The sequence below is a fragment of the Cetorhinus maximus genome, chromosome 17, assembly GCF_964194155.1.
Source record: "Cetorhinus maximus chromosome 17, sCetMax3.hap1.1, whole genome shotgun sequence".
NCBI lineage: Eukaryota > Metazoa > Chordata > Chondrichthyes > Lamniformes > Cetorhinidae > Cetorhinus > Cetorhinus maximus.
In genome coordinates, this window is record NC_135895.1 from 39,141,202 (window position 1) to 39,154,226 (window position 13,025).

Genomic DNA, 13,025 nt, shown 5'->3' on the forward strand with positions numbered 1-13,025 from the left:
TCGGTACATCACTGCATAGGGCCTCAAGATGCGGAGGGGGAGAGATCAACACGGGGCATGGGGACATCCACAAAAAACGTTTTGGGGGCGGGGGAAGGCAGGGATATCTATTAGAACAATAATGGGCTCCAGGGTTAAAGGGGGAGGCATGAGAGTGATCGGAGGGAGGGAAACCTGTACATGATGCTCTTCCAGGATGATAGGAGGGACCTGGATGGTGACAGGGCAGCTGGGGAATAGTTGGAAGTTGGTCTCATAGTAGCAGCAGTGCAGCACAGTCAATGTAAGGACGTAACTGAAAAATAACCTTGGAACTAGGGGAGGGCTCTGAGAGCTTGTGGGAGGAGTTGACTACTGCACTTTTGGGCCGATTGAAGAGGCACCCTATTAATTTCTGCTTCAGGACATGGAGAGCAAGGCTCAGCTGAGACATGTTAGGAGGACTCAAATGCCAAATGAAGGATTTGGGCACCTTAACTCATGGTGTGCATCCCTGCGAGAATCAATTAGAGCTTGGGGCCAAATGTACTTTGGGTATGACTGACCATTTGTCCCTCTCAAAGGAACATGCAAAGATCAGAAGTATCCAACTATTAAGGGGCTACACTAGAATACATATGCAAAATACTCCAAACAACCCTACACATTGCAGCTGACCAGTTGTGGCTTTACAAAGCTCAACAATTACAGTCACTACATTAGTAGTGTAATTAGTAATTAACAAGGTTGGGCTCTAGTCTGCTCCAAGGGTGGCAGCTTGACAGTGCCCTAACTGAGGCTGATAGCGCCTGGCTGTACTCATCCAGATCCAAACCTCTGTGAATGCGCTGTCATGCCTGGGGCGTGGTGTGTGTATGTGTACTACCAGTGATCCTTAAGGCTACAGCTGCAAGGGAGTATCTGGGGATGGAATGTCTAGAATGAGGGCAGCCCAAGGGCTTCACAATGACTCCCTAGCTTGGCGATGGAAGGTGATAATTGCAGGATAAGGTTTAATAATGTCTCTGAACTATTTTTCTACAGATACAAGGAGGAGTACAGAACACAGGCAGCAGGCAATGCTGCCTTCTTCATGGCTTTCATGTAACTGAGGAGGAGAAGGACCTGTTGCCGTCAGGCAGGGCAAAGGGAAGAGCTTCACCCTAAGGAACATGGGCCAGCAGGGCCCCATGAAGGCACAGGAGCTGAGGAGAGACCTGGCATGACTCAAGGTGTACTAAAGACACTTCTCATACTTGCAGGTGTACGAGAGACACCTTCACTTGTCAAGGGATGTGATGGCTCACATTTGTCTCATTCTTCAGGAGGATTTGATGCTGCCTTGACTGGGAAGCCATCCATTGCCAGTGGCTCTAAAGGTGACTGCCGCACTCAACTGTTATGTGAACGGCTCATTCCAGGACTCCAGTGGGGACCTCTACAGAATATCACAAACCTCCGCTCATAAATGTAAAAGAAAGATCACCAAAGCACTATTCAGCAAGGCACACAATTACACCCAGTTCTCCCTGGATGAAGCTAGCCAGGCTGCCAGAACAGTGGGATTTGCAGCGATCTCCGGCTTTGCACAGGTGCAGGGTGCCATCAACTGCACACGTGGCATTAAGAGTACCCTGGCAACGGCCACAATGATTCATCATTAGTAAAGGCTTCCACTCTCTCAACGTGCAACTGATCTGTGATCACCAAAAGCAGATTATGCATGTACCCTGGGAGCTTGCATGGATCTTCCATCTTGAGTCACTCGCAGGTGCCACAGATCATCAAGGACCCAAAGTGCATTCAGGGTTTGCTCATCGGTGATAAAGGCTATCCTCAAAAGACGTGGCTAATAACACCCATTCAGCAGCCACAAAGTGCTTCAGAGAAGAGCTACAGTATAGCACATTCTGCAACATGCTCCCTGTTTGAGCAGACCATTGGCATGCTGAAGACACATTTCAGATATCTGCACTGGTCAGGCAGCGCTCTCCAGTACTCTCCCCAGAGGATCTCCTGAATCATCATGATTCACTGTGCTCCACACAATCTGGCGCTCCAAAGGGGGAATGAGTTGCCAGATGGAGAGATGGAGGAGCTGCATGTCTTCTCCAATGAGGACATTGAAAGGCATGACCTCGAAGAGGGCAAGGATGTTAACACTGCACAGAAAGAGGCCAAAGCATGGCAACTGTGCCCATGAGACTCTCACAGCAACAAGGTTCCAGGACGATGAAGATGACTAGCTCATATAAACCCATTTCACGTGTCCCCTCAATGCAGGGTAGACATTAACACCTTCTTTGCTATCCTCAACATCGCCATGAAGGACATCAATCTCAGAATGAGTAGTCACAATCTTGCATGACGATGGCTTCATCCTTGGAAGGCTGGGCAAGCTGTAGAGCATGTGGCCATTCTATAATGGGATGAGTGTCAACAGCGCTCATTGTGAAGTAGACATGGTACAGTCATTTCAATCATCACACCAACATCTTACTGCCTACAGCAGCCTTCAAGAGGCAGAAACAGCACTGCAAACATCAGTGCACTCATGGCGGTATGCCTGGAGTGCTGCAAGGGGCCTCAAGGAGGACAATCACTGGTTCTCGCTTTACCGCCTGAGAACAGATCTGAAGCCGGATTGCAGCATCTCTCCATGAGCCATCGCTCATGCAAGAATGACGTTCTGGCTTCATCCTCATATTGAGTCCCCAGCATAAGGTCATTCTTTTAGGTGCTGTGACCTGTCAATCATGGATACGAGCCTGCGAGTTAGGTTACCTTCATGTGCCCAAGGGAGAGAAGGGAGAGCTTCAACAGCACCATCATCTGATCACTGACAAGCACTCATGGCTCAGCCTTCATCTGGAGCTTCCCAAGTTCACATCCAGCATTGCCTTGGCATCTGGGGGTGGGTGGCCCAGTCAGTCTTGACGCCGCATTTAAGCATTATTTAGTAACTACGTTGATAATAAAGAACACACAGCAGATGTACTGGAGCTTTGCTTCATCCCATTAAAGGCCTCCACATTTGCATTCTAGCAGATGAGGATATACACAAGGAAGCCTAAGACACTGATGGCACTCTCACAATCAGATAACCATGTTGACTGTCCTTCTGAGAGCTAGCACAGGCTCTGTCAAGCCACGCTAGCCAGACCTTCAGGTACAAACCAGCATCGGCACATGTAATAGGCCAGCATTATGAGACTAGACACACACGTATCTGTGGCCGTCTAGTAGACAAGTGCTAGCTAGGTTTGTTGCTACAGGTTGTAATGAATTCAATTCATTTGTGTCCCTGGGTGTTAAATTAGCAGTCTGTAGAAATTGTAACATTTAAGGTACAGAATGTTCCAATGCTTGTTACATTGGTTCCTGCCTAGTAACAAGGGTGGGACCCTCTCAGGGTGTTTTGATAGATTCCCAGATCAGTTCAAAGGTCAGTGAACAGTAGTTGGCAGTGGGTCAGTTTTGGGAGAGTCAGGGGCAAGGGTAAGAAGGTCCATGCAACCAAAGTGCTGCTGTTAGCTCTGAGGGGGTGAGAAGAGGGCTCAGGGGAAGCTCTGGTAATTGAAGAAGGCTCAGGGGAAGCCCTGAGAGCTATATATAGCTGCATACAGCCAGGAGACAAGAGTGAAACGCTGGGAGGTGAGCAGTCAGTTTCAGGCAGTTTGCCAGCCAACAAGTGTCATAAAAGACAAAAGGGACAGAAACAGGTTCCAGTAAAGTTAAGATAAAGTAAGAGCTATGGGGAGCAGACTTTATGTAAAGAGGGCCATTGGGGCAAAGGTACCCCTTTGGAGCCGTAGATCTGAAAGAGTGCTTGTGAGCTATGTTGAGCACTATGTTGTGAAATCCAGGGAGAAGGAATCTCGGAAGGCACAGCTGAAGCCATGTGAGGTGGACCTTTGTTAAAGCTGCCCAATTGCAAGCAAATTTTGAAGAAAATTCCAAGGAGAGATCTTCGAAGGTGAAGCTGGGAATCCCTCGTCAGACAGAGTTTCAACGAGATTACTGGGTTCTTGAGAAATCAATGAACTCTTGATTGCATCTGACATTTACTCTGTAATGTGGTGTGTTCAACCACAGTTCGTCTATTAATTCACATGTACCACATACTTACCATGAATGTTACAGTATAAGATACATACTGTAAATTGTTTTATCATTCTGAACTTGTATGTTAAAGTTTGTTTTTGTTTGTTCAAAATCTGTGGAATCGTGTGGCTTTATTCCAAAAGCAGGTATCTTGAATCTCAACCTTTATCTACTTTAAACAAAACATTATTGGTCCCTAATCAGATCTCCCCCCACGTCCTGGGGTCTGACCAAGGATTGTAACAAGGTGGAAATGGGAACTATTGTAGGAGTAATGTTTAGCCGTAAATGCAGTCATGACGCCATGCTGCAGGCCACCATGAACAGCTAAGATCCCTGATTATTATTTCAACTGTAACCCATATCCAAAATTGACAGACATTACATGGAGGCCAGTGAAAAATGCACCAGGTTGGAATGACTCCAGTGCAGGTCACCATTAAAACCTATAACATCAACAAAGAACAGGCTTCAGTGCAGCAGCATTAAGAGAATAAACAAAAATGCAAAATCTATACTTATGAGGCCACGTGATATGATCTTCTGACGCAAGTCTTACATATGAATTGTCCAATCACCATGTTGATAGAGCAATTGGCTTTGTTCATGTTGCTTCTGTGGACATAAAGGCAACTTACTGAACTGAGATGAGAAAAAAGTGAGGAGTTGAGGGCATCTGGATGACTTTGGAGCTTTGCATCGAACAGAAGAGCCATTCACTAGATGAGGCTTTCAGGAAAGCAAAATATACTTACAAATGCACAAAGCAAATACAGTGAGTGAGCACCCATGCCACCATTGTGCTCTCATTATTTCTTAATTTTCCTTACCCTACTGCTATGTCTAGGTACATCCCCAATATCCGCAGCAGAGGTGGAGGTAGCCTGCTGACCCCTATGCCTTGTTGTTTGTGATTATCGTGGCAGACAGCCTCTGGAGGCCTGAGGCCTGGGGGGCTCTGACCTGCTTTGGGCCTCCTGCTGTAGGGCAGGTGCACCCTCCTTGGCCTGAGCAGCTGGAGTTGCTGGGGTTACAAAGGGGATTTGGAACGGCTAGATAGCCTTGGAGAGTCCTGGGTGGATTGCCCCGGGGTGTCTCGCTGACGTTCCTCCCCCTATAGGTGTCCGAGGACCCCTCCCTGATTCCATGAGGAGGATGGGCTCCTGGAGGGAGTTGAGATGCCCCATCACCCTCTCACCTAGCCACTGATGGCTACAGCAATGGTGTGCAGGACCGAGCGCATATCCAGCACAAACAGGATCTCCAGGGCGGATGCCACCCTTCTAATGGTGACCTCTATGCACTCGCATGTCGGTGGCACATCATCAGACAGAACGTAGAACGACATGTCCTCTGTTTTAATCTCGTTATGGCCTCTGACAACCCTGCCTGCTGTAGCCCTGCCTGTCTTTGAAGTTCCAACATTTCTTTGAGGGCCAATTCCAGAGGCTCATCATCAGATTCGGACTCAGCAGGAGCCTGGCCTCTAGCCGTCCACCGAGTGTCGGAAACCTTGGTAATCACTGCTTCCACCTGCTGTGGACTCGTTTCTATGCTGTGCTGACCAGATGGTGACCCCGAGCCTGCTCTCAAACTAGGTCCCACTGAGGTGTGTGTCTCTGCGCTGGTGGAGGGTGCAGGTGAACGCAATGATGGGTCTTCTTGGGATGCTCCCTCAACCTCCTCTTTCGAGATACTCTGGGGGCTGGAGCTGATGGGCCGGCTGGCAGCTTGCCGTGGCATTTTCTTGCTCATGGCTGTAATACAGCAGAGATAATTAATGATTGGCTGGAGAAACACCTCCATTAAATAGCACTCACAGTGTCGGTGGGTTTGCGAAGACTACTGGATGGACTGACTTGATGGGAGACACCGACCTCGCCTTTGGTGCAGGAGCGGTCCCTGTCCTCGCGAGTCAGCTCTGCTGCCTGATCCTCAAAGTGGGTGAGTGGCCTGAGGTTCGGTAACCTCCTCCTGTCGGGGATCCCTCCCTCTTGTTGGCAGTCTTGTCCTACATAAAGACAGATGGACAGATTGTGAGCAGGCCGGATGCAAAAGCAGATGATAAGCCTGCATGCCTGCTATGTGTGCTGAGTATGGGCTGAAGATGCGACTTGTGCAGGATGTCACAAGAAGTGACAATGTTAAAGTGTGTGTGAGAGAATCAGCAGTGATGTCCCTTGTGCTGGTGGTGTGTGAGATCCCTGTGAACTGTAACCCTGCGAAAGTTTAATGGCCTTATCTGGCAAAGCGGATGAGATCATTCATCCTCTTCCTGCACTGGATAGCGGTCCTCTTCTAAGGCCCGCAGACGCTGACTTCTCTGGTGACCTCCTTCCAAGCCTGCATTGTAAGTCTGGCGGACCTCCAGCTCCTATTACAGGGGTAGAGGACATCCTGCAGATTCTGGACTGCCTGGAGGAGTCTCTTCAGGCACCTGTCGCTGAACTTTGGGGCAGATGGTTTGCTTCTTTTTGGGACCATTCTGGTGTTTGCCATGACAAGTCCTGGGCTACAGAGAGTGAATGTGTGTGTCCAGGTGCCGTTTAAATATGGTGCCCGGAACTTTGACCCGATGAGGTAATGGCAGGGCAGACGAATTTTACCCTGCCCTGCCACAAGATACAACGAGATGCTTGTTTATGCATACATAATAAGGTGAAAAGTGAACGGTCAGGCACGGCTACCACCCCCACCAGCCAGCGGGAGCCGTGCCAACTTTCCTGCCCGCCATTGCACTTAGTCTCCGAAGCAGAAAATAATGCTTTATGTAGAACTAAAATATAGCTTTCACCTAATTTGTGATTGGAGGGAAGCTAGGCCTGGTGATTTTCTTTGCGTTCAGAGCTAGACCGAAAATTTCCTTTGCCAACCAAGAGACCCAAGGACACCTTGAGGGAAGCATTCCTACACCTCCTGACCCATAAAAGTTCAAACAAACTGAACTGTCTAAAACCTACATTGGCTGTTTATGGCTTGACAGCTCCTCCAGCCATAATTTCGCTGCTGGGCAACAGACAGTATGGGATGTCATCAGGCTACGACTTCTGCATCTTAAATAGGTCTCGACCTGCGTTTTAGTAGGAGCCTTGTCAAGGGCCTCAATCAAAGCTGTTAATATCATGGTGGCTGAAAATGTAGAGGGTCAGAGGCCATATTTTGATTTTTAACTTTAACCCCTTGCCCAACTATTTCTGTCTGTCAGAAGTGGTTAAAATCGAGACCTGTGTCCTATTTTGCCTTCTCAGACTTAAACCAAAGCTTCTGTGCCTCAAGAGAAATATTAGCTTTCATTTCTGGGTCAGCACTTTACCAATCTAACTCTAATAGTGAGCTTCCATTCTACCCTACATTTTATTCTTTTGATATACTAACCGGAAAGCAACACCTTCGTCGTCTTTTAAGATACCATAATCTACACAGATGGTACGACGGAGGTCTGACACTAAAGGGACTTTTGTTGGACCGAGTCCACCTTGCTTTCTTGGCGTGTTGATCCTATGAAACACAACAAAATTACCTTTAACTTGAATTCAATATTAAAACTGAATCTAACAAGCACATAGAACATATGTACAATAAAGTGAGGCTCATTTGCTAAAATGAAAAAATACAGAAAAAAATGCTATTTGATCATTTTAACGTCCACTTCAATGCATTTGCTTTGGTTGTTTGAATGATGTTACAATAGGTCAGATACCATCAGAGGTCTGTACGGTTAACATTTTGAGGGTCTGCTCCTGATATGGAGCCTTAGTATTGCACTGAAGTGTTGCCTAGATCAGGGATCTCAACCTTTTTGCTTCTGAGGCCTCTCCCCCTTCTTATAAAGACTCCATGACCCCCTGTAACATGATATAAATATTTTTTCTGCATAAAAATTAGCTATACAATTAAACATATACATTTATCTCTGTTTTACTTATTTAATGTGAAACTTGTTCCTTGTACTGAGTGACTCCTGTCATATGGTTAAAAACCAGCAGTAAGTTCATGCATAAGATCCCACAACAGAAAATCAGATAGATCACCATATACGATGTATATCTAAACTCCAGACACACTTCCCAATGCAAAATGATGCATTTTATTTTTTTTTCATGACTATCCACATCTTGCGTGAATGATACCCCAGGGACTCGGACTTAGGCCAATGAGTTCCCGGTGGTGAAGACGGTGAGCTGTTTTATTAGCCATTAATGCCATACTCGGTCCTGTAAATAGCTGTCAGGAACAAGCAGCAGTCAGCCACTTAAACAATGAAAGGTGAAGTCAGCCAAACATTCACTGACACTCTTTGGTTAATTCTCAGCCCGTTACCCCATAAAACAGACTTCAAACTCCACCTGAAGACTCAGAACGTTAACTCTGTTTCTCTCTCCACAGATGCTGTCAGACCTGCTAAGCTTTTCCAGCATTTTCTGTTTTTATATCAAACTCCACCAACCTTCTGTTCTGCGATCCTAAGTTCTGCACAGCTCACTAGGAAAAGAACACACCGTCAACTGTGACCAACAGATCTGGGAGGAGAAGGCGGGGTTTCCTCCAACATCAGTGATGGTGGCATGTTTTTTTTACCTACTCTGTCATTTTACCCATCTCCCTTTGTTGAGAGTGTGCAATTCATAAGAAAATAAGACTTTGGAGCAGGAGTAGTTCATACCGCTCCTTGAGCATGATCCATCATTCCGTATGATCACAGTTGATCTTCTGCCTTAACTCAAGCTCCCTATATCCCTTGATTCCCCGGGAAACCAAAAATCTTGTATATCTCAACCTTAGACGTACTCAACAATGCAGCATACATAATTCTCTGGGGTAGACAATTCCTAAGATTCACAACCCTCTGAGTAAAGAAATTTCTCCTCATCTTAGTCCTAAATGATTGACCTCTTAACCTGAGACTGTACCCCTGTGCTATAAATTCCCTAGCCAGGAGAAAAACCTCTCACTGTCTACCTTGTCATACCCCTTCAGAATCTTGTATATTTCATGAGATCATCTATCATTCTTCTAAACTCCAGAGGGTATAGGCCCGATTTACTCAGACCCTCATCATAGAATCCTTTCATCCTAGGAACTAATCTTATGAACCTTTGCTGTAGCGTCTCTAATGCAAGCATATCCTTCAAACTGCGCACAGTTGTGGTCTCACCAAAGCCCTATGCAACTGTAGCAAGACTTCCTGAGTCTTGTACTCTAATCCCCTTGCAATAAAAGCCAACATGCCATTTGCCTTCCTAATTGCTTGCTGTACCTGCATGCTAACTTTACGTTTCCTCTGCTGCTAATATGAAGTTTATAAGATTGTTGTGTTTTGGAATAGCTTCTTTAATTTAAGGTAAGATGGAGGAATAAAGGATGTCATGTAGCCTGTTCTGAATTCTGCCTGATATCAAGCCTGGATGCTTTCGTTGTTAAAGGATCCCAGGTTGTCTTACTGGGAAGAAGATGCTAGATGTTCACACCTGTAGACAACAGCAAGAGCAGTTGTGTTGTCTGTAGACAGACTGTTATGTCTCTAAGTCTCAAAGGGAGGTTTTAGGAATGTATTTGAACTGTCGGTATAAATTCAAGAGAGAATGGAGCTGAGGGTCCAGAGGATGGCTAACTTGTATTTTTACCTGGATAAAAGACCCATGTGATTCACAATGCCATGACGATGAGCTTTAGGAATAGAAAAATCCATAGAAAGCCATTGTAATACCAGGTTACAGGGTTTCTAAGATAACCCTGAAGCTCACAGGCTTAGTATCAGGTTACAGGGTTTCTAAGATAGCCTTGAAGCTCTCAGGCTCAAGTGAGTCTCCAGTCATCTGAGAGGCCGAGAGCAGGAGCTAGAGGCAGCCAGTCCTGCACCTGAAGCTGTAAAAACGCTGACTCTCTTGGTCACCATGCAGATCGCAGGTGGGAGCTCACACTCAGATTGAAGAGACAAGAGTTCGTGAGCATTTAAAGGAGGCTGAAAGATTCACTTAGCTTGGGCTAGAGTGAAGGAATCTCCAATGTAACCCTCAGAGTGAAAGTCAGTTCTGGGGAAGGAAAACGGAGGAAGACCTTTGGGAGTGGAGAATCGATTTGGACAGGTTACAGGGGAATAAGGTGTCCATTTCAGGGACAGCATAAAGTATAACTATGGTGTGGGATTTTCAGACATGTTAAACCATAGAACCATAGAACACTACAGCACAGAAAACAGGCCATTCGGCCCTTCTAGTCTGTGCCGAAATATATTCCGCTAGTCCCATTGATCTGCACCTAGTCCATAACCCTCCAGACCTCTCCCATCCATGTATTTATCTAATTTATTCTTAAAACTTAAGAGTGAGCCCGCATTTACCACATCAGATGGTAGCTCGTTCCACACTCTCACCACTCTAATGTTACCCCTAAACCTTTCCCCTTTCACCCTAAAGCCATGTCCTCTCGTATTTATTTCTCCTAATCTAAGTGGAAAGAGCCTACTCGCATTTACTCTGTCTATACCCCTCACAATTTTGTAAACTTCTATCAAATCTCCCCTCATTCTTCTACGCTCCAAGGAATAAAGTCCTAACCTGTTTAATCTTTCCCTGTAACTCAACTCCTTAAGACCCGGCAACATCCTAGTAAATCTTCTCTGCACTCTCTCAATCTTACTGATATCCTTCCTGTAGTTAGGCGACCAGAACTGCAAACAATACTCTAAAGTTGGCCTCACCAATGTCTTATACAACCTCACCATAACATCCCAACTCCTATACTCAATACTTTGATTTATGAAGGCCAGTATGCCAAAAGCTTTCTTTACAACCTTGTCTACCTGTGACGCCACTTTCAGGGAATTATGTATCTGAACTCCCAGATCCCTTTGTTCCTCTGCACTCCTCAGTGCCCTACCATTTACTGTGTATGTCCTACCTTGGTTTGACCTTCTAAAATGTAACACCTCACACTTTTCCGCATTAAATTCCATCTGCCATTTTCTGGCCCATTTTTCCAGTTGGTCCAGATCTCTCTGCAAGCTTTGAAAGCCTTCCTCACTGTCCACAGCACCTCCAATCTTAGTGTCATCAGCAAACTTGCTGATCCAATTCACCACATTACCATCCAAATCATTGATATAGACAACAAACAACAATGGTCCCAGTACAGATCCCTGAGGCACACCACTAGTCACAGACCTCCAGTCTGAGAAGCAATCATCCACTACCACTCTCTGTCTTCTCCCACACAGCCAACCTCGAATCCAGTTTACAACCCCTCCATGGGTAACAAGTGTCTGAACCTTCTGAACTAACCTCCCATGTGGGACCTTGTCAAAGGCCTTACTAAAGTCCATGTAGACAACATCCACAGCCTTTCCTTCATCTACTTTCTTGGTAACCTCCTCGAAAAACTCTACAAGGTTCGTTAAACACGACCTACCACGCACAAAGCCATGCGGACTATCCTTAATCAGCCCTTGGCTGTCCAAATAATTATATATCCGATCTCTCAGAACACCTTCCAATAATTTACCTACTACTGACGTCAGGCTCACTGGCCTGTAATTACCTGGTTTACTTTTGGAGCCTTTTTTAAACAACGGAACAACATGAGCTACCCTCCAATCCTCCGGCACCTCACCCGTGGCTAAGGACGTTTTAAATATTTCTGCCAGGGCCCCTGCAATTTCTACACTAGTCTCCCTCAAGGTCCGAGGGAATATCATGTCAGGCCCGGGGGATTTATCTACCTTTATTCGCTATAAGGCAGCAAGCACCTCCTCCTCTTTAATCGCTATATGTTCCATGAAACTACTGCTTGTTTCCCTTCCTTCCTTATACACTATGCCAGTTTCCTGAGTAAATACTGATGCAAAAAAACTGTTTAAGATCTCCCCCATCCCGTGAGGCTCCACACATAGACGATCACTCTGATCTTCAAGGGGACCAATTGTGTCCCTTACTATCCTTTTACTCTTAATATACTTGTAGAAACCCTTCGGGTTTACCTTCACATTATCTGCCAAAGCAACCTCATGTCTTCTTTTTGCCTTCCTGATTTCCTTTTTCAGTATTTTCTTACATTTTCTATACTCTACAAGTACCTCATTTGCTCCATGTTGCCTATACCTGCTATACACCTCTCTCTTCTTCTTAACCAGATCGCCAATATCCCTTGAAAACCAAGGTTCCCTATGCCTGTTAACTTTGCCTTTAATCCTGACAGGAACATGCAAACTCTGCACTCTCAAAATTTCACCTTTGAATGCCTTCCACTTACTGAACACATCCTTGCCAGAAAACAACTTATGCCAATCCACTCTTCCTAGATCCTTTCTCATTTCCACAAAATTGGCCTTTCTCCAATTTAGAATCTCAACTCGAGGACCAGACCTATCCTTATCCATAATTAGCTTAAAACTAATGACATTGTGGTCACTGGACCCAAAACGTTCGCCTACACATACTTCTGTCACCTGACCTGTCCGGTTCCCTAATAGGAGATCAAGTATTGCATCCTCTCTCGTTGGTACCTCTATATATTGATTTAGAAAACTTTCCTGAACACATTTGACAAACTCCAAGCCATCCAGCCCTTTTACAGTATGGGAGTCCCAGTCAATATGTGGAAAGTTAAAATCTCCTACTATCACAACTTTGTTTCTTACATCGGTCTGCTATCTCTCTACAGATTTGCTCCTCCAATTCTCTCTGACTATTGGGCGGTCTATAATACAACCCTATTAGCGTGGTCACACCTTTCCCATTCCTCAGCTCCACCCATATGGCCTCTGTAGACGAGCCCTCTGGGCTGTCCTGCTTATGCACAGCTGTGATATTTTACCTGACTAGTAATGCCACTCCTCCCCCTTTCATCCCTCCCCCTTAAAAGCTAAATGGCAAATTTCTTTTCTGTAATTAGAGTATAAGTTGCCTCCAAAATTAACGTTTAGTCAATGCTCCTTTTAGTTTGTT

At 45.7% G+C, this 13,025-nt stretch overlaps 1 protein-coding gene across 3 annotated transcripts in view; it reads right to left on the bottom strand.

Annotated features, from left to right (window-relative positions):
- Positions 1 to 13,025, bottom strand: part of LOC144692336 (peroxiredoxin-1-like) — an 82,830-nt gene that overhangs the window by 33,627 nt on the left and 36,178 nt on the right. For all 3 annotated transcript variants that reach the window (XM_078561057.1, XM_078561059.1, XM_078561060.1), the window contains one exon: positions 7,459 to 7,581. In XM_078561057.1, coding sequence (XP_078417183.1) covers positions 7,459 to 7,581 — 123 coding nt within the window. The remainder of the gene's footprint in view (positions 1 to 7,458; positions 7,582 to 13,025) is intronic.